Source organism: Neophocaena asiaeorientalis, unplaced genomic scaffold (genome assembly GCF_003031525.2).
Source record: "Neophocaena asiaeorientalis asiaeorientalis breed wild unplaced genomic scaffold, Neophocaena_asiaeorientalis_V1.1 scaffold938, whole genome shotgun sequence".
NCBI lineage: Eukaryota > Metazoa > Chordata > Mammalia > Artiodactyla > Phocoenidae > Neophocaena > Neophocaena asiaeorientalis.
The window spans coordinates 850,837-871,667 of NW_020175671.1; the positions used below are offsets into that span (position 1 = coordinate 850,837).

At 34.1% G+C, this 20,831-nt stretch overlaps 1 protein-coding gene across 1 annotated transcript in view; it reads left to right on the top strand.

Annotated features, from left to right (window-relative positions):
- Window positions 1–8,544: 8,544 nt before the first annotated feature.
- Window positions 8,545–20,831, top strand: part of RBM46 (RNA binding motif protein 46) — a 32,545-nt gene continuing 20,258 nt past the window's right edge. Inside the window, exons 1-3 of the mRNA XM_024731768.1 lie at window positions 8,545–8,695; window positions 9,522–9,989; window positions 10,502–11,284. Of these exons, the coding sequence (XP_024587536.1) occupies window positions 8,545–8,695; window positions 9,522–9,989; window positions 10,502–11,284 (1,402 nt within the window). The remainder of the gene's footprint in view (window positions 8,696–9,521; window positions 9,990–10,501; window positions 11,285–20,831) is intronic.

Consider the following 20,831-nt stretch of genomic DNA (forward strand, 5'->3'; position numbering starts at 1 on the left):
TTTTTTTTTTTTTTTTGCATAAACCATGTATGCCATTCTCATGCTCAGGACCCTCCTTCCTTTACTCAGATTCCTTGGGTCAGCAGGGTAGGAAGAAAGTTTGTAAAACACTTAGGGCTGTGAATACACAGCTGAAAGTGGCAGAGGACTAACTGAGCCTTAGAGGCTTCAGTTGGTATGTCAGCTTTGTCATAATGTATTGGACTGCTATGCTTCCTTGGAATTTTGGTAATTCTCAGATTGATTCTGGAACATTTTGGAATGAATATAAAGATATTGTATGTCTGTTTTAGATTTGATTTATAATTCTCTAGTTGAGGTTCCTGAATTCTGGCTCTTTTAGAAATGTATTTTGGTTAAATTAAGTATGGTCTTCATGTTAGATATTTTTAAACTTTCTTAATTGTGACTTAGATATGTGTATATGTTACTTGTGTTTTGGAGACTTTAAGAACATACTTCTTTTTAAAGAGAGGGTAGGATTGGTGACTTTCCAGTGTATCTTATACTTCCGTAATTTCAAGTTTTTATATTTTGATTGAGATTTCTTGAAGTGTACTGAATATAACATACGTTTCTAGTATTTCTTTAGTGAAAAGAGTCTTTAATGTGGAGTCTGGCCTATTGGGGGCTTTAGATAATGTCTTCAAAAATATAACTTCAGTGACATGGATAAACCCAAAATATATGTCTATAAAATAATTGGAGAGGTGGGGTGAGTTGCAGAAATCAGCCATTTAGAGCAGGCTACGCATTACAGTAAAAAAAAAAAAAAAAAGTCCAAGACTTCTTTGGATAAAATGGAAGCAGAAGCTGTATTTATCTATTATGTTTATAGGCAGTAAATTTCATGTGTAAGGTAGCATATTAAACTAGAGTCTTTTTTTTCTCATCCTTTTTCCTGCAGCCTGTTTTAAAAATAGAAATGTTACACTTTGCTTTTCTCTACATTGTATCAATGTGATGTCTTTAGTGTATTGGGCCAGTATGATGTCCTGTGGGATGTTTATTTCATTAAGTTTCCTCTAGACTAAATGATAGAAGAGAGCCAGAGTTTATAAATCTCTGAGGGCTTGAGCCTCAGGTCTTTTCAGTTACTAGTTTTGTGACCTTAAGCAAATTTCGTTACCTTACTTACTCTTGATTTTCCAATGTATAAAATTGGAGGTGGTTTAGGGTCCACTTGCAATTATAATATTTTTCTTACTGTAAAGTCTTCAGTGATGGTATAATGGCAAAACCTAGAATAAAAACCATCTTAAACAGAGAAAGGTAGTTATATCATTGAAAATGCTTTTGATTTTAAAGGAATGATAGTAGAAAAAAATTGTGTTTAAAGACAAAAGGTTGGTTAATCTTTCTCTCATTAATGATTTTGATTGTCAAAGAGTAGCATCTCTTTTATAAGAATCTATTAATAATACATTGATTTATTTATTGGGATTTGATGTCACATTAATAAAATATATTCCTGAAGTATAGTATAAGGTACACAGTTAGCTAAATATACAGACTTAAGACTTTTCCCTTGGTAAGACTTCTTTCCTACTTCTGGCATTTAGTAAATATATGAGGCCAGTAAATTAAAAGAATCTGAAAATTATATAAAGAGAAAGGAGACGTTACTAGCCATGATGAAATGAACATGGAAGGAGGAATTACGAATTACGGAAAAGCTGAACAGCTTTTTACCTTTTATGGAGATGGGCCTTTACAATGTAGCTTTAGTATTTAAAACAAAAGTTCTTTAGGATATCACATATACCTGTTTTTCAAGTGTAAATACATTTTTAAAATGAATTATCAGTACCCAAATAATATTGATGGGTGGAATTCTGTTTTATTACAAGGATGACAGAATGTTGACTATTTAAGCCATTGTTGAATTCTGTTACTATTCACTGGTTAGACTAGGGCAGATTTAAGTTTTTTTTTTTAAATTATATTTGGAAAGATAGCTCTTAATTAAGCTTGCACATATGTAAAAGTTGTGTCTTGGAAGAGGGGGATAAGTTAGGTCATTTCATGTATGGAGCACCAGTTGGATTAGAGAGGAGGGTGGGAAGAACTGGTTGGTTAAACCTAAGAAGATGAAATTCAGTATGACTCTAAAATCTAGTTACTTGCTATAGTCTAGGACAGATTTGGATCTTTTGGTTTTTGTTTGTTTTTTTGACAGTTTGCTTAATTTGAACTGTGAGTGTCATGCAGCTGTGTAAAACATGTAATATTTCTCTGTACTGGTGGACTCTTCAGTCTTGGCCATCATGCTTTTAAAGGTAAAAGAGGATAGTGAGGGAACATGAAACTATACAAGAAGCAGTTAATACACCCATTTTCCAAATGGCTCTATAGAAAGCTAATAGAGTTACTAAGGAAAATTAGGGTATTATATTGAAATGTTTGGAAAACACTGAGTTAAACAAAGCCGAAAGGTTTGTTTAACTAAAACTTTTTGTGGGCTTAAATATACTGGTTTTCCTTGTGAGGCTCTTAAGAGGAAGGTATAGTGATTCTCAGGTGTTTTTAGGCATTGAACACAATTTTGAGGCCTGTTAATAGCTCCTGGAATAATCATTTTAGGGACATCAACTTAGAAGATGTTGGGTTAAAGAAGCTGATAATGTTTAACCTGGAGAAGAGAAGAATCGTTTTTCAAATGCAGTTATATGAAAGAGACATGTTCAGTTTGGCCAGAAGAATAAAGTCAGAACCTATAGGTGAAAGTTACAAGGAAAGAGATTATGATCCATTAAAAGGAAGAACTTTCTTAAAGAGTTAGCCAAACTTACGTTGCTCTAGTGGATAGTGAGTTTGTTGTAAGAATTAAAGAATAAGATGGATGACTGCTCTGCAGAAGTATTATAAAGAAGATGTAAACATCAGGTGGGTGGTTGAATTAGATGATTTTTAAGGTCTCTGTTAAGTTTGAAATTATTTTATTAGGGGTTTTCCAAAAAGTTTTTGTTGATGGATTTTTTTTCCCTCTAAGTTTGTACAGTGTTGTGGTTTTTTTTTTTTTAATTGTGTTGTAGTTTTTCAAAGAAGGCATGAGTAATTAATTAGTTATTTTAACCTTTTTTTTTAAACTATTCTGAAAAAAGTCTGGATTCAGGTACTGGTATTGCAGTTTATAAGTTATATGATCTCCGGCAAATTATATCACTCTTTGGAGATCTCAGATTATTAAATAACTAAAACGAGGGTAATATAAAGTAGGGGTTTAGGAGTCCAGTATTTAGGCAGACGGGTCTCTGATTTGCATATCTACCCTACAAGTGCTATGACTTTTGTCTCTCTTAGTCTTAGTTTATTTATTTTTAAAATGGAAAAGAAAACTTACCTCACAGGGTAAGTACTAAATGAGATAATGTGTATAAAGTGCCTGTCGTCATGCAGAGTATATAATGTGGTAAATAAATGAATGCAGAAATAAGCATAAAATGGAATTTCAGAAATTAGTAAAGGTAAAAGTGTAAAGTGATTTGTCAAAGGTCTGTTGACTGAGAAGTAGAACCCAGGTCCATTACTTTTAGTTAAACCACAATGTCTCTCTCTCCCTGTCTCATTCATTGAGCATTAAATATATGCCAGGGAATGTACATTGTGTTAGAGATCTGGAAATAAAAGACTAGACCCTTCTAAAACTCTGTCGGGGGTTGGAGAGGAGGAGTGGTAGGGGTTGACAGCCCAGCACTCTGAGATGGTAGCAGTACAAAGGAATACAGTACCTAATTTAGCGTTGAGAAGGGAGGGTCGACAAGGGTTTTTTGGGACAATATTAAGAGTGAGAAAGGCAAAGAAAGTGAGGAAGGACTGTGGGAGCAGCCTATGCAAAGGCTGGTATATGAGAACATGGCATATTTGTGAAATTGCAACTAGATAAGTGTTGTTGTTGACATACAGTAAGAAATGAAGTTGGAGAGGGGTAGGTGGGCCAGGTTAGGAAAGGACCTTTATGACTTTTCTAAAAAAGAGTTTAGATTTTATCTTTACGGAAGAGTGGGAAATCCCTGAAAGGGCTTTCTGCTTTTAATAAAAGTAGCATACTCTTGATATTCACAGAAAAGTGACAAATTAAGGTCCCTTAACTCCTCATTCCTACTTACCAATGATAACTACTGTTAAAGTTCCTTGTAAATTTTTCCAAAATTGTATGCCTTAATTTTTGTATTCACAAGCATCTGTGAGTGTATACATATATAACTTTAAACAAAACACACAGTTGATATATAGTAAAATGTATTGTTCTCCAACTTACTCTCATGTGATATTTCTTGAATATTTTTCCATATCAGCACACACAAATCTATGACATTCTTTAATAACTACATAACATTCCATTGTGTAGTTATACCATAATTTTTAAATCATTCCTCTATTGGTAGACAACTAGATAGTTTTTAGATTTTTTATTTTGCATACAATGTTTCGGTGAACATGCTTGTGCATATATCTTTATATACTTGTGCAACTATACCTGTAGGTTAATTTCTTAGTAATTGAATTACTGAGTATGTACATTTTAGATTTTTTTTTTTTTTTTTTTTTTTTGCGGTACGCGGGCCTCTCACTGTTGTGGCCTCTCCCGTTGCGGAGCACAGGCTCCATACGCGCAGGCTCAGCGGCCATGGCTCACGCTCTGTGGCATGTGGGATCTTCCCGGACTGGGGCTCGAACCAGTGTCCCCTGCATCGGCAGGCAGACTCTCAACCACTGCGCCACCAGGGAAGCCCTAGATTTTAATAAATATTAACAAATTTTCCTCAAAAAAATCATTCCAATTTAATGCACACCTGCCCAAAGTGTATGAAGTTATATTAAGGATTTTTCTGAATTTTCTGTTAGATTCTTCATCCAACAAATAATTACTGAGTACCTACTGTATACCAAGCACTGTGGGTAACAGGGAAAGTGTTCAAGGCAGGTGGGATCGCTGCTCTTATGCAGCCCAGAGTTTAAACCACAGAAAGTCTGCAGGTATTTTGTTTGGTCTCTACAGTTTTTATTATTGTTTTTTAAATTGAATTAATTTCCAGTTTTTTTTTAAACCCTGCAGCATTTTGTTTTCAAGGAACTATGAATCTTTTGTAGAGATAATGCTCTCTGAAATGCAGGTTTAAAACATAGAAGGCACCTAACTGGATGATGATGATGATATTGCTCTTTCCTGGATTGTAAGTCCTTTTAGGGCAGGGTCTATGCGTGAACTCTCTTTGTACTAAATTTTGGAAGGAACGTTAAAAGCCACATGGTCCAGCAATGCACCCTTTGTTTGAATTTCTCCAGCATGTCCAACCTGTATTTGAATACTTCAGCTTGTTGGGAAGATACCTTCTGTTCAGCACTTTCCAACTTTGTGCAGTTCTCTGCTTAGTAGAACAATACAATAGCCAGGTGTTCCTTTTAAAATGAAAGATCATATTACCCTTGTGCTCAAAATCTCCAGTGGCTCCTCATTTACTCAGAATAAACCGTGAAGTCCTTCGGCACCTGACTTACAAGGTCTGTGTGATGTGGCAGCTTGTTACCTCGCTGACTTCATCTCCCACTGTTCTCCTCTTGGCTTTACCATACTGGTCCCCTTGCTGTACCTTATATGTGCCATGCATACTTCTACTCTTGGGCCTCTGTCCTCATTTTTCCATTTGTGTTGAATGTTCTTCCCAAATAACTGCAATGGCTAGGTTCCTCAGTGTTACAGGGAGGCCTATGCTGCTTATCTGTTTAAAATTACACCCTGTCTTCTGCAAACCTCTTCCCCACCCATGTGCCCTATCTCTGTTCTTTTTCCCCCTACTGTTATCTTTTAACATATATTATTTACATATTACTTGTATTATCATGTGTTTTCCTTACTGGAGTATAAGCTATACAAGGGAGGAATTTTGGTCTTTTACTTACTGATGTATCCCAGACATAAGGAGTAGTGCCTGGCACACAGTTGGTCCTTAATAAACATTTCTTGAGTAAATGAATGAATTAGAGTTTGCAATCCCTGGTCAGCAGTTTGTTTTTTTATTGTTCTATTAATTTATTATACAACAGTATTATTTTATTAGAAATTACTATTAATTATATATTCTATTATATTAATTAGATAGTAAATACATTTATAGTGCTTATATGCAAAATACTATTTTAAGCACTTTATGCTTAATCCTGACAATAACTCAGTGAAGTAGAAACTGTTACTATCTACCTTTTAGAGACAAACTGAGGCCAAACTTGCCCAAAGTCATAGCTAGTAAAGGGAGGAACCAGGGTTCACATTTAAGCAGTCGTTTGGGTACCTGAATTTGTTCTCAATTATGACACCATGCTGCTCTTATTTGAAGGAAATTAGCCTTTATTATGTTGTGTTGCAGATCATTTTTCCCTGTTTGTAATTTTCCATCTTAGTTTTGTGGTATTTTTTGCCTTCAAAATAGTTAATACTTAAGTAGTAAAAATAATCTAGTAATATTTTTCTTTGAGGCTTTTTGTTTAATTTTTAGCAGGGCCTTCTTGACTATAAGATTTTAAAAATAAATTTACCCATTTTTTCCCTTAGTTCTGATTTGTAAGAGAAGCTTAAAGTAGTCATATACATATTTTATATCATCTTGACAGCATTGTGGAGATTTTGTTTGTAAGAGACAAGGCTAAAACCTGGAACAATGGTTAGGAACCTAGCATAGTTGGCCCTCCGTATCCGCGGTTCCACAGCTGCAGAGTCAACCAATCTTTGATTGAAAACATTTGAAAAAAGAAATTCCAGAAAGTTTCCCCAAACTTGAATTTGCCAGGAATGCTGGCAACTATTTATATATCATTTGCATTGCGTTTACAACTGTTCATATACCATTTACATTTTATTAGGTGTTCTAGTAATCTAGAGATGATTTGAAGTATGTGGGAAGAGGTGCATAGGTTATAGGCAACTACTATGCTATTTTATGAGACTTGAGCGTACGTGGGTTTTGGTATCTGTGGGAATCCCCTATGGATACTGGGAAATGAGGAAGGACTATGCTAATTCAAGTAAGAAATAATTGAGAACAGGCTGTGGGGATAGACAGGAAAAGATTGATTTCAAGAAATATTTAGGTGGACACAAAGCACCAAGCTGATCTCCCTGTGCTATGCATCTGCTTCCCACTAGCTAGCTATTTTACATTTGGTAGTGTGTATATGCTTGTAATCTCTATGGCAGTTGCCTCTCGATGAGAACCAATTCTTTCTGGTTTCTTTCTTACCAAATGCATTTCATTTTTGAAAAGTAGAAATTAATTATGTGCTCCATGAGCTGAAGGAAGGGAGGTCAATTTATTTCGAAATGGTAGAATTTACATGGAAAAATTCAGCCAAAAGAAGTAAGAAATAGGTATTGTAGGGTTACATTCAAGGTCTACAGTTGGTTCTACACAGTGTTCATTTCTTTATTTTTACAGCATTCTTTTTTTTTCAGATTTTAAAAATTTTATGTTACACATAATAGAGTTATTTCAAAGTTATTGAGAACTGTTAGATGTGGTGATAAAAAATAAAAATTCTTTCCTTCAAAAGAAAAGAAAAAAAATATTTAGAAGGGAAAATATGCAGGTCTTTGTGACTGATAGCTGTGAGTCAAAGGAAGGGCTTCAGTGTTTAGTCCCAAGTTTCTGGTTGTGACAGTTTGGAGAAGGAGTAATACATACTCCTTGTGGTGCCATTTATTGGTTGGATGGATGAATTGATGGAAGTCAGGTAAAACAGGAAGGAACACATTTGGAAGATAAAATGACATTCAGTTCTGGATCTGTTGAATTCAGGATGCCAAATGAAAATCTCATTCTCAGTGCTCGTTAGGCAAACTCAGTAGGCAGTTTGATAAATGACTTTAATAGTGGTTTAATAAAGTAGTAGTTTATTAAGTTACTTTAATAGTAGTTTAATAAAGAACACTGGGCTGCTAAATTTAAGGCAGTGAGGTAGATGGCAGGTAGAAGCTGTATGGGTGCATGAGCTACTCTCCTGCCGTGTTCAGAATTACATCATTGGATGCAATAGGATTGCTTGGAAAGAAATTTAAAGACTGTAAAAAGATTGGGTGTGATGTGTATGATATGGATGTGTTTGTAGCTGTATTCCTCATCACTCAGAAAAACTCAGATATTTTAAAACAAGGAAGGACTTTTGGAGGTCACCTAATTTTAGCTCTATCAGTTTATAATTTCTGAATACTTTGTTACTACTTCTGCTTGCTTTTTTCTCCTCTCCCTTTCAGTTACTTCTGTTTTCCCACTTTTGTTTTTGTTGTTGCCTTTCTCTTTTTCACTTTTGACTTCCTTTCTTTGTAGCTTAGGCCTTAAAAAGGTACTGCTTAATTGATCAGAGACATTAAAAGAGTTTTCCAGCTTCCACTGTAGGGAAGAACTCTGGGGGCAGGGCTACAGTGATAACCAAATGTAGCAGCCACAACTATCCTTGGTTTTTTGCTACTCAAAGAAATGCTTCATAGATTCCTCCTGGCGCTCCATGTCATAAACACTGCTTTTAAACTTTGCTTTAGGAACTGCAACCATGAATGAAGAAAATACAGATGGAACAAATGGATGCAGTAAAGTCCGAACTGGTACTCAGAATGAAGCAGCATTACTTGCTTTGATGGAAAAGACTGGATACAACATGGTTCAAGAAAATGGGCAAAGGAAGTTTGGTGGTCCACCTCCAGGTGTGAATTTGTTTATGTTCAAAAAATTGAATCTTTAATGTAGTCATTTACATCAGGTATATCTCCACAAGAATCCCAAACAATAGCTCTTTCCTTGTAACCGCTTTAAGATGTCAGCAATCATTTTATACTGTTGGGAGGGAAAAGAGGTAGCTTATATGGTTATGCATGTCTTTCCCTTACATTTTTTAACTCTCCTCTTGGTTTAAGAAGCAGTTGAGAAAGAAGTCAGGATTAGGTCAGTCGGGAAAGGGTACTCTAGCTATGAAAGGGGAGATCATTTGGGGAGGAATTTGAGAGTAGTGAGTAGAGGAGTGCTGTTTATACTAGATGCAAACAGGTTATTGGATATAATGTTTTGCCTTTCTACCAGTAGCCAGTACAATTTCCTTGCTCAAACCCTCCAATTAACTTTCTGTCAGACTTAAAAGAAAATCTTGGCCTCTGACTGCATTGATGGCTACCATTTTACTCCTCCCTCAAGTATGCATTTCCTATACAGACCTGCATGCTCTGGTTGTTCTAATATAACTAATATAAAAAGCACTTGCTTTTCTTTTTTCTGATATATCCTCAAGGCTCATTCCCTCATTTCATTCGGGCTTTATTTTTCTCCATAGCACTTATTACTCATTGTCTCCTTTCTCTATTGACTATAAGCTTCATGAGGGAAGGGGGCTTCTAGTTTGTTCACTGTTGTATCCCCAACACCTGTAATAGTGCATAGCATATAGAAGGCTCACAGTAAATTTGTGGCATGAATTACTGAATAGTGAACATCAATATCTTATTAGAATTTATTTGTCTGTTTATTTTTGTCTTTCAGGTTGGGAAGGTCCACCTCCACCTAGAGGCTGTGAAGTTTTTGTAGGAAAAATACCTCGTGATATGTATGAAGATGAGTTAGTTCCTGTATTTGAAAGAGCTGGGAAGATATATGAATTTCGACTTATGATGGAATTTAGTGGTGAAAATCGAGGTTATGCTTTTGTGATGTGTACTACAAAAGAAGAAGCCCAGTTAGCCATCAGAATTCTTAATAATTATGAGATTCGACCAGGGAAGTTTATTGGTGTGTGTGTAAGCTTGGATAATTGCAGATTATTTATTGGAGCTATTCCAAAGGAAAAGAAAAAGGAAGAAATCTTGGATGAAATGAAGAAAGTTACAGAAGGAGTTGTAGATGTCATTGTTTACCCAAGCGCAACTGATAAGACCAAAAATCGCGGTTTTGCGTTTGTTGAATATGAATCTCACAGAGCTGCTGCTATGGCTAGGAGAAAACTAATTCCAGGTAAACTTACCCTTTTTCAAAAGTTATTTTTCTGTGTTAACCTTACTATACATATGGACAGACGACAGTACCTCATAGATCAATTTATGAAAATACGTAGTGCCCTTAAAGAGGAATGGAGATTGTTTAAGGAAGTAAAATAAATCAAGTGATTCCAAAAGACACGAAGCTGATCTTATGAGTCATTATTTATAATAATTTACTGATTTACTAAATGTATACATTTTAATTTAGCTGTTCATTGTTGTTTGATAAAAATACAAAGGACAGTACCTAATTCTTCTAATAAAGGTCCATCTTTGAAGTGTTTTTGTTCTTTTGACTCTTAAAATTAATTTCACCATAAGTTCTGGCTAGGTTTGCCTTAGTAAAAACTATTTTGTGAGTAGGAAACTAATGCTGACCAAATGTATCGACATGTATTTGAGTTTCTGCTTCTTTGGAGAAACAGTTTTACTTAATTTTGACTTTTGTTTTAATTGTCTTCAAATTAATTTATTCTTTTTTTACAGGAACCTTCCAACTGTGGGGCCATACCATTCAGGTAGATTGGGCTGACCCAGAGAAGGAGGTTGATGAGGAAACCATGCAGAGAGTTAAAGTTCTCTATGTACGAAATTTAATGATCTCAACTGCAGAGGAAACAATTAAAGTAGAATTCAGTAAATTCAAACCTGGTGCAGTTGAACGAGTAAAGAAACTTAGAGATTATGCTTTTGTTCACTTTTTCAACCGAGAGGATGCAGTGGCTGCTATGTCTGTTATGAATGGAAAATGCATTGATGGAGCACGTATTGAGGTAACACTGGCAAAACCTGTAATTAAAGAAAACACTGGAAGACAGCATCTTAATGGTCAGATTAGCCCCAATTCGGAAAACCTGATTGTGTTTGCTAACAAAGAAGAGAGCTACCCCAAAACTCTAGGCAAGCCACCAACTCTTGCAGCTCGTCTCAATGGCCAGCATAGCCCAGGCCCCCCTGAAATTGAAAGATGCTCTTACCCACTTTTTCCTGGAACAAAGCTTACTCCAATTAGTATGTATTCTTTAAAATCCAATCATTTCAATTCTGAAGTAATGCATTTGGATTATTACTGCAACAAAAATAATTGGGCACCACCAGAATATTATTTATATTCAACAACAAGTCAAGATGGGAAAGTACTCTTGGCATATAAAATCGTTATTCCTGCTATTGCAAATGGATCCCAGAGTTACTTCATGCCAGACAAACTCTGTACTACTCTGGAAGATGCAAAGGAACTGGCAGCCCAGTTTACATTACTTCATTTGGGTAAGTTTAAAAATACTTTAAACAATATTGTAGAATATGAAATTAGGAAGTATAGATTATTTATAAATTCATTTCTTTTGAACTCAACATTAGTGGTAAGTATTTAGCATAAATATTACCTCAATTTTTTGAATTCATGGTAAATTTTGTTGAGACTTTTCTTTTGTATAAACTTCCTATATTTAGCTATTTAAACATTACTTACTTGGGGGGATCATTTAGTTTTGATTTACTTTAGCGTTCATGATCCTGTTTCACCAATTTACTGTTTTTGTAATGACTAATCCTCATTTGAAATGATTTCTATATAAGTTACAAGATTTGTTACTTAAACCAATTTATAAGAGTGTTACTGCATCTTTGGTGAAGTCTACACAATAATCTTTTTTTGAGGGCAGGGATAGGGAGTTGGTAAAATCAGAGGCATTTCAGATGGGTCATGTGTAGATACAACCTTATGCTCACCAATCTGGAAATCTGTCATTATTACTCATGAAAGACAAAAAGCATCATTAAGAGATGTTTATGACCATTCTCTTTAATTTCATGCTTTAAAAAAAGTAGGTTTCTCTAAAGCATTTGAGGGATAATTAAGACAAGCTTTGGGCCATATGCTAACTAAATATTTGGCATTGTGAAGGAGGAGATGTAATATCACTCTGGTATTTTCCTACTGCCTGTTACTGTGTTAACCTCTACCCTCCCCCCTCCCCCTACACCAGTTTGTCTCATTTTTTAATGCAGCTGTAGATTTCAGTTGGTTATTACTTCATGCTCAAAATAATATTTATTAGAAGAATATTGGCTTATTGAAAAGTCCAATGGAAAGAAAAGGTCTCCTACTAAGGATTATAATTGTTCTTGATTATAATTGTCAAAGCCATAGCTTAAATTGATATATAGTTGCAGAATCATGCTACTGAAGCTTATATCTATTTAAAATTGATATTCTCAAATTTGGTAAGAAAAGGAAATTGAAAAGGAAAAACATTGTCAAAAAGGAGAGTAATTTTTATACACTGTATAGACTTGCTTATCCATCATGGCCACTCCCATGGTATTATGATGAATATTTTTAGGAGATTCTGATTAGGAGGTGGAGTCAGAATTTTAGACCTGAAGGGAGGGTTCCCTACAAGAAACTTTTCAGCAGTATCCTCAATTATTAGTTCGGAATTTGGGAACTTTACAATCATCTAAGTTAATAAAGTCTTAGGTATGATTTCTATTAATTTACAAAATAGAAATACTTCCATTTTTCTTTTAATAAAGACAACTGAGTTAAAGATAAAATTAGGTGGATAGCAAATGATTAACGTTAGAGTTCTTAGAGCAAATTGGATTAAATTATTCTTTTGGAGTGGAATATTAGGCATTCAGTTGCTGAGCAAGATACTTGCGTCTGTTTTAACATGGTAATGCTGAAACATTTTATTTCTATATCCATTCATTTCCCTTACAAAGTTAACTTAAATTTCAAGATTCTTAAAACTGTTTTTAGTTTGTCAGATTTTCTATTTAAACATGGTTTACCCATCTGCTTTTTCTTTTTTTGGCGGTACGCGGGCCTCTCACTGTTGTGGCCTCTCCCGCTGCGGAGCAGAGGCTCCGGACACGCAGGCTCAGCGGCCATGGCTCACGGGCCCAGCCGCTCCACGGCATGTGGGATCCTCCCAGACCGGGGCACGAACCCATGTCCCCTGCATCGGCAGGCGGACTCTCAACCACTGCGCCACCAGGGAAGCCCCTACCCATCTGCTTTTAATTCGATTTTTAAGATGTTTTTTACTTGAGTCATAGGGCCATAGTTAACTTCCTATTCACCTGTAGTTCCCAAAGAAAACCCCTGTTCAGTTATAGCATTTCCAACTTGATTATGTTCATTAGGGATACAGTTAGCTTAAGAATTGAAATTCTTAGAGGGCACAGACAGTTTGCTTTAGTCATTCTATTTCATATTTTATAAACTTTATATCAAAATTGCTTATAATAAAAAAATTGACAATTTGTGTTTTATATATTTTTTCAGTTTTAGTTCATCATCAGAGGCAAAAGCTAAGATCCAAATATAAGCCAAAAATTTCAATTAAATACTAGGGCTTGTAAACACAAGGCTCGAGGCCTTGTCTACAGACAGTACCACAAAAATCCTTATTGTGATTGACTAGAAATATGAGTGAAGCTTGAGTTAAGAGGCAACTAAGCAGGAAAAGAGAGAATTCAAGGAAGTGGAAGAATCAGAGATCAGGGATCTAGGAATCTTTGATAAGAAAGCAAATAATCAGATCTTAAGAGGTCATTAAAGTAGGGGCAGGAGCTATAGACAGCCAGGAAGTTACATATTGCCACAGGGCAGGTTAAGAACAGATTGAATATTGTTGGCAGTGTTCGGGCTTACCTTTTTCTTCTGTTAATATTGGATCCTCTGGGCTTTAAAGAGCTGATGCCTTTTTATGTGCAGTTTCCTTTAGATAAAGGTTGTGAATATTGTTGGCAGTGTTCGGGCTTACCTTTTTCTTCTGTTAATATTGGATCCTCTGGGCTTTAAAGAGCTGATGCCTTTTTATGTGCAGTTTCCTTTAGATAAAGGTTGTAGGGTTTTGCTGGATGGCTCAGGGTTGAGATCATTTGGTGGTAGTGATGTGTTTTTAGAGGGGAAGGGATACTCTGTTACTGATATATCCTGCATGTTTCAAGCATTGGATTGTTTTGAGATCTTGAGAGGTTGCTACTGGTTCCTAGAGTCCCTTAAATGCAGTTCCATTAGATCATCCTTTGCCTCTGTTTTCTTGAAGAATTTGAATCTAATTTTCTAGATAGTGAATTTAACTGCTATTTTAAGATGTTTTCTTTGGGTGTAGTATTTTTTTTTTTAATTTGCTTTGACACTCTTCTATTACCCTTTCAGTTTTGATGCTATTTTGAGCATTACTATCAAATCTTACCTTAATGATCTTTTGCTATTATATGTGATATAAACAGTCATTTACATTTTTATTTCAGAGGTCTTTAAGAATGTGCTTTTACTATCCACATTGTTTTGGCATTACCACGCCCATTTTTCAAGTCTGAAAAATAAAAGAGAAAAAAATTAGACTTTATTTAGTTAAATGACGATCATTGGTGTTGAGGAAAATAGAAGTTTTTTCCAGGTGAGAGCAGGCATCTATATAAGTACTAAAGCCACAGTACTTCTGGTGACCATTTAGTGCTCTTACCTAGAATCCCAAATGTTCTCATTGCATAGTACCTTAAAATAAATTTTTAAAATATTTTGGGTTTTTTTTTGGTTCCATTTATAGCGAGCTTTATTTTAAGCAAAATATTTTAAGAAAAGCTGAAAACTAGGGTTAATGCCAAAATTAACCCCCCCCACACACCTTTTTTTACTTCAAAGATAGAGACTGTCTCCATCTCCAAAATGTCAGAGAATAACCTCCCTAACCTCACTGGGAACTCAGCACCCAACCAGTATGGTAAGAAATTATCTATCGCCTGGTTATATTAGGAAGCTGTAATAAATAGGATACTTACTGGGTTTAATGGGTAGAGTACAGACTTGGGGGCTAGGTGATAGGTTCTATACTAAATATTTGATGTATGGAAACATCTTAGGTCATTCAGTATCACATCTTTTTAAATAAGCATTTTCTATCTCATAATTTTGTATCTGTTTAATAATGGATCAGACTATCAGTGTGAATAATCCTGCTTTTGCTAAAACTTTGCCTCTGTTTCGAATCTGGGCCTTCTAATATTGCCACTGCTTTCCCCTGGAGGATTCTTCACCATCTAGGAGATCAAAATCAAGGAGATAAAGGAAAGTCTTAGTTTTGAAGAAGAAAGTCTTGGAAAATATTTAGTGGAAGGAGTGAGGTAGCCTCAGTGTGTGTTCATAATTCATTTTATTGAATAATTTATTAAATAACTGTAGGCAAGGCATTTCTTGTCTCATTTCTGTGTTTGTGTAATCCTGATGCAAGTGGTAGTTTTTTACTTGAATGACCAGCTAAAACTTTTAAAACAGAGGTGAAGAACCTCTGTCACAAACGAGCTTGTGCCATTGATTTAATTTCATCTGACTTTTGTACTGTTGTTTTGGCCATGACTGATAAAATTTAATGAAAACACAAATCTGTTTTGAATGCCTCTCATGTGTTAATTGTACTTTCCTAAGTAATCTGGAGCTAAAGATAAATAAAACATTGTTTTGGCTCCTAAGGAGTCACAGTCTGCTGAAGAAGGCAGAGACACAAACTCTAAGCATAGGTTATTTGGGGAGTACAGAGGAAGGGGACGCCTCCCACCTGATCTTGGTTGTAAATCTTGAGGAGAGTTTATGGGCAGAAAGGGGCACAATATGAGCAAACACCTATTAGAAAAACAGCGTGATGGTAACTTAATGGCACACATTTCTGTATAGCATTTTCTTTATTGATTTCAGTGAGATTTTAAGAATTAGAAATTGAGAAGATGTGGACTTTTAGTTAACTGAAATTTTATCAGTCCTGCTTTTTGAGACTTTGAAGATTTTTTTTTTTTTTAGTACAACTGTGTTGACTGTGCTTGCTTCTTCTCTAAGTAATTTTTTTCTTAGATGAATCCATTCTGATTTGTGTGGACCATTTTATATGTGAATATTCATCTTTTTTATATCTTCTGTACTTTCTTCAGTATTCATTTTGTGTCTGACTTGCATATTGCTTCTCATATTTTGACTTAGTAATAACAAACATCATCAGAAACTTTAATTTTTTTCTCATCATTGAGTGCTAAAATATTTAATATATATATATTCTAAGCATGATAGCCATTGTGTTTGCTATCTCTTTAATATCATTTAAAGATTAGGGGATTAGGTTTTGATTTCTGTTATCACTTGTAAGTTGGTTGAAAGTTATTGAAATAGAAGACACAGCAGGATGAAGGTATACTATTCTGAGAAGCTTTAATCTGAAAAATAACTGGTGCTTTTTTCTTATGAGCTATCATTATTTACAGATTGATGGGCAGAAATGAAAAAATAAAATTTTGATTTAAAAAATTTGCCAATAAATTGCTTTGAAACAAAGAGAAACCTTCTCTAGTTTTTTTTAAATTTAAGAAATAATTTTAGAAGACACTTAAGCTAAGTATAATATAATGGTTATATTATAGTGAAATTTTATTATAAATAATTAGAAGAAAAATAATAATACTTTTAGAAAGTTATTCTTTTCTTTCCAGTTTTAATTATAGATCTAACTTTTATACTATTTCACACTTACATTTTAAAGAACAAAAATAATTTGCTGAATTTGCTTTAAAATTCACCTAGTTATGTAGGATGAGCACCAGCATTTTATACACTGATTTGTTTTCATATGACCAAGTGGTGAGATGAAAATTCCATTAACTCAACTATGTTTCTTTGACCCTCTGAGAGGGCCCAGTGTTCATGAAAATGTGTTTCTATTCCTCTTGAAACTTACAGTTTTTTTTCCTGAAAGATCATCATCTGGTATTACTCATAATTCTTGTCTTACTAACACTTGTATTAACAGACCATAATTGTTACGGAGTTGCTGCTGTGAGAGGAGAAGCTTAACAGAGTAATGAGTAGTCAAGTAAAAGTAAAAGAAGCTGTAGTCTCAGCTGCCAACAAATTGTAACCTTGAAATGGGCAATGAATCATTTACTCTGTGGACCTCAGTGCCTTCATCTCTAAAGTATCAGGGTTTTACTTGGTGACCTCTAAGGACATTTTTATCCCCCAAATTATGGTTTTGTTTAAAATATGACAAAAATTATATGAAGTACCAAAAATAATACTTGAGTTTTTTGTGTGTGTGTACTGAGATAGATATTTGAATTAAAAATAGTTTAAAATCAAGAGCTACTTTTGTAGGAATTAACTCTTCTCAGTTTAATATTCCTTTCTTCATATATAATAATTCAAAGCTTATATTTGTCCACTTCATAGCAGAACAACTAGATAAAAAAAATGAGTCAGTTACCTGTTTCATTTTCATGATGACAAGTAATTACTTTTTATTTCTTTCCCTGAATTTGTCAATTATAATCAAAACCAAGATATTATAAACAACCTAATTACTTAACAGTTTGGTAATTAGTTTTCTTTTTGTAACAGAAAATCTAGGAAAATAATGATGTATATTAAAACATATCATGTGACCAGTATTTGTTCCATAGTTATGTTATTAACTGATGAATGTGATCATGTGATTTCATTTACTTTATACATTTATTTAGTCATGCTTGATCCTCTGTCCTACAGTTTCTTAGTATCTTTGGTTAATACATTCCTAAAATATTTGTTCTAATACACTAGCTTTAATAGTAGCTACAGCTGTTTAATTTATAAATGTAATGTATGATATTTTTATTTAATATTTTAAAAAATCATGGTTTGTAAACTTTTGCCTATTGTATCAAAGGCCCCACAATAAATTTTGCATGTGCATTCTTAGATGTCAGCAGCAATTCATAATTTTGCCACATGATGTCCCCTAAAATATTTTTCAGTGTGGCTTTAAAAGGAATTTCAATGTTGTATTGATTTTTCTCTCCTCTAAGGCTTACTTATTTTGGAGGGGTTTAGAATAGTGAAAATCTATGTAGAAGTTGCACTATCATGCCTTTATTTCTGTTTCCTGTTTAATATTTAGTAGACAGTAATTGCTTGTGCTATAGAATGAATGGACTAGTGAATGGAGATGGAAAATGTTTTGGAAAAACGGTTTTACTGTGATGAATTTATTCAGGTGATCATCTGTGCTTTTAACCATTTTAAGATTATTCAATGTGAGTTGCTTCCAGGCCTTTTGGTTAAGATTAAATTAATCTTAACTATTGTTAATCTTAAGTATGGTTAAGTATCTACTTTTATTAGTTAATTCAGATATATTATCTATCCTAGAGCAATTCATCCTCTATCCTAGAAGGATACATCCTCTATCTAAGATCTGATAGTGCGTTACCTCTAAGAGAAGTGCACGTCCCTCTGGAGATTCAAAACAAAAGCAAACAAAATTAAAAAAAAAACTCTAAATAGAATCTCTAAATTGCCAAAATGTTAATAACAACTTGGATTTTCTTGCCCTTAAATTTGTAATATTTGGTTAAAGATCTATTAGTTACATGTGGGCCATTCCTTACAGCAAGTGACATTTGAGCTGTAAAAATGGCCTGTATATTGATTTTTATATATATATAATAATTAACATTTTAAGAAAATGGTTTATTTGGCTAGCTGTATACCTTCCTGCATTGCTTTTACTAAATATAATCTTACATACCACCCTGATAATGATTTCTACTATAAATGTATTTATAATTTTATGTTAAAAAGCATATAGGAATGCAGTCATTAGAAAACATGTCTGTTGTAATTGTATTGCCTGATAATTTGATGAGTATATTCTGAACTCCCTCATTTCTTACATGTTTAAACAGTATAGCTTGATTTTTATACACAGATTAATCAAGAATAAACGTGAATAAAGATTGTAAACTAGGATGTACAACTCCAGCTTCTTTTATACAGTAGTTATGTTGACTTTCACTTTTTCCTTTGCATATTTGATTTCCTTTCATTATATTTTCTAAGGATGTTATTTCTAGAGATACTTCACGCTTTTTTTTGTAATCCTGTTTTATAGGTGGATTGTTGTAAGACTACAAGCCCATGAAATTAATTTTTTTCTTGTTACCTTTGTTTCAACATACATGTTCCAGTCTTGCTTGTTTACTGGCCAGATTAGGGGGTAAACAGATTTACAGCAGATGTGCCATATGTGTCTGTGGCTTTTTTTTTCTTCTGCTGCTATGTCATTTTTGGTCCAAAGGTGACCAAATATGTAGTTATAGATTTGTGAAAGTACAATTTCCGCCCACTATCCAAGTTAGAGCATTCCTGTGAAACGTTTTGTAGGCTGAAATGGCAATAAAGCGAAGAAGCAGTTACCTTAGGACACATCTTGCTAACAGATGGACAAAGTAAATCAAGGTAAAGCACAAATGCTCACAGACACAGTTCAAAGCTATGATGGCTTGATGCTGAGGCGCTGATGTAGTTGTGGGGGAAGGATCTTGGCCATGCCAGTCTGGATGTTCAGGCTGCATGCTGCCTTTATAACGAAATTGCTACAAAACAAACCCTGAACGCTAGTTTTGCGTTTTGCCTTTTTTCATAGAAGGGAAAATCCTCTTTGGATTTCTTTAAGTTAGCAAAAACAGATACTAATGTATGGTGTAAAGTGAACTTTTGAAAAGTGAGGGATACCTGTATTGGATAATTTGGGGTACAGAATTTAAAAGGTTCCAAGTGAGCCATTATGATTCTTTGAAAAACAGGTTTAAAATTGTATTCTGCACTATAAAGTTATAATTTTTACCAAAAGCAAAATAATTCAAACAGAGAAATGTTTACTCATTTAAATGTCTCACTTGTGTGTATTAGGTGTCTACATATATTTCTTTGAGAGATCACAAATCAAGTTTCCTTGAGGGATTCCTAGGTGTAAAATTTAGATATATCAAGTGTAGGAATAATGAAGATATCAAATCATTGGAAAGTTAATTTCTTTTCTCTTAAGAACTAGAGGGAAAGAGGAGATACTGAGCAAAAATAGGATTACTTACCCTGTGAAAGCACTTTTTTGGCTTCTGAGGGGGATTTACAAATATGATGAGATAGCTGTGTTTGTTTTTCCTTCTTTATTTCTTTAAGTCTATGATTTACTGACTTAAGATTTTTAAGTGCTTGTATTGAAATGCATCTAGGATATCTGTGACTCTCTAGGATATCTGCTCTTTTTTACAATCATCTATTTCTCATTTATGCACCAGTGTCTTTTTTAAACCTCACTTTTCCTGATTTTAAAAAATATTTGCACTTTATTTACTTGCTTATTTATTTATCGTGGTTTATGCCACAAGCAGGGAGTGGCATGTTACTGAACATGACTTGGGAAGGAGGATGAACAGCCTTTTTCCATCAATCGTCTTAGGCTTTGGCAAGTAGACTGATGTCAGCCAGTCTTTGATTTAAATTGGTAAATAAGGCAAATTTCATTGCCTTGAGATTTTATCTGAATTTTTAGGCAGTAATGATTATTTTCAGTTCTTTTAGTCTGATGTTCTATTTTTAAAGTTTTTATATGAGAAAATTTTCTATAGTCAACTAGCAAATATTTATGTTTACATATGAGGTATGAATAAATTGAAACTAAATAATTCAAATGTTGCCTCATTTATTTAATTATATTTATCCTGGGATGCTCTTTAAATATGTAGTCCATTAATTCAGGGAATTTACATACATTCTAAAGCCCTATTATAAAATCCAGGTTAGGAGAAAGATTGAAAGATGTTCAACTTCCCCTCAGCTCAGTTTATTTTTGGGGAGAGATAGCATTGTCTCATATTGATGGGGCAGGCTGACCTAAGCAGAATATTAATCTTACCTTTCTCTTTTTTTTTTTTTTTTTTTTTTTTTATTTTCCTTTTTTTTTTTTTTTTTTTTTTTTTTTACTTGTGATGGGCT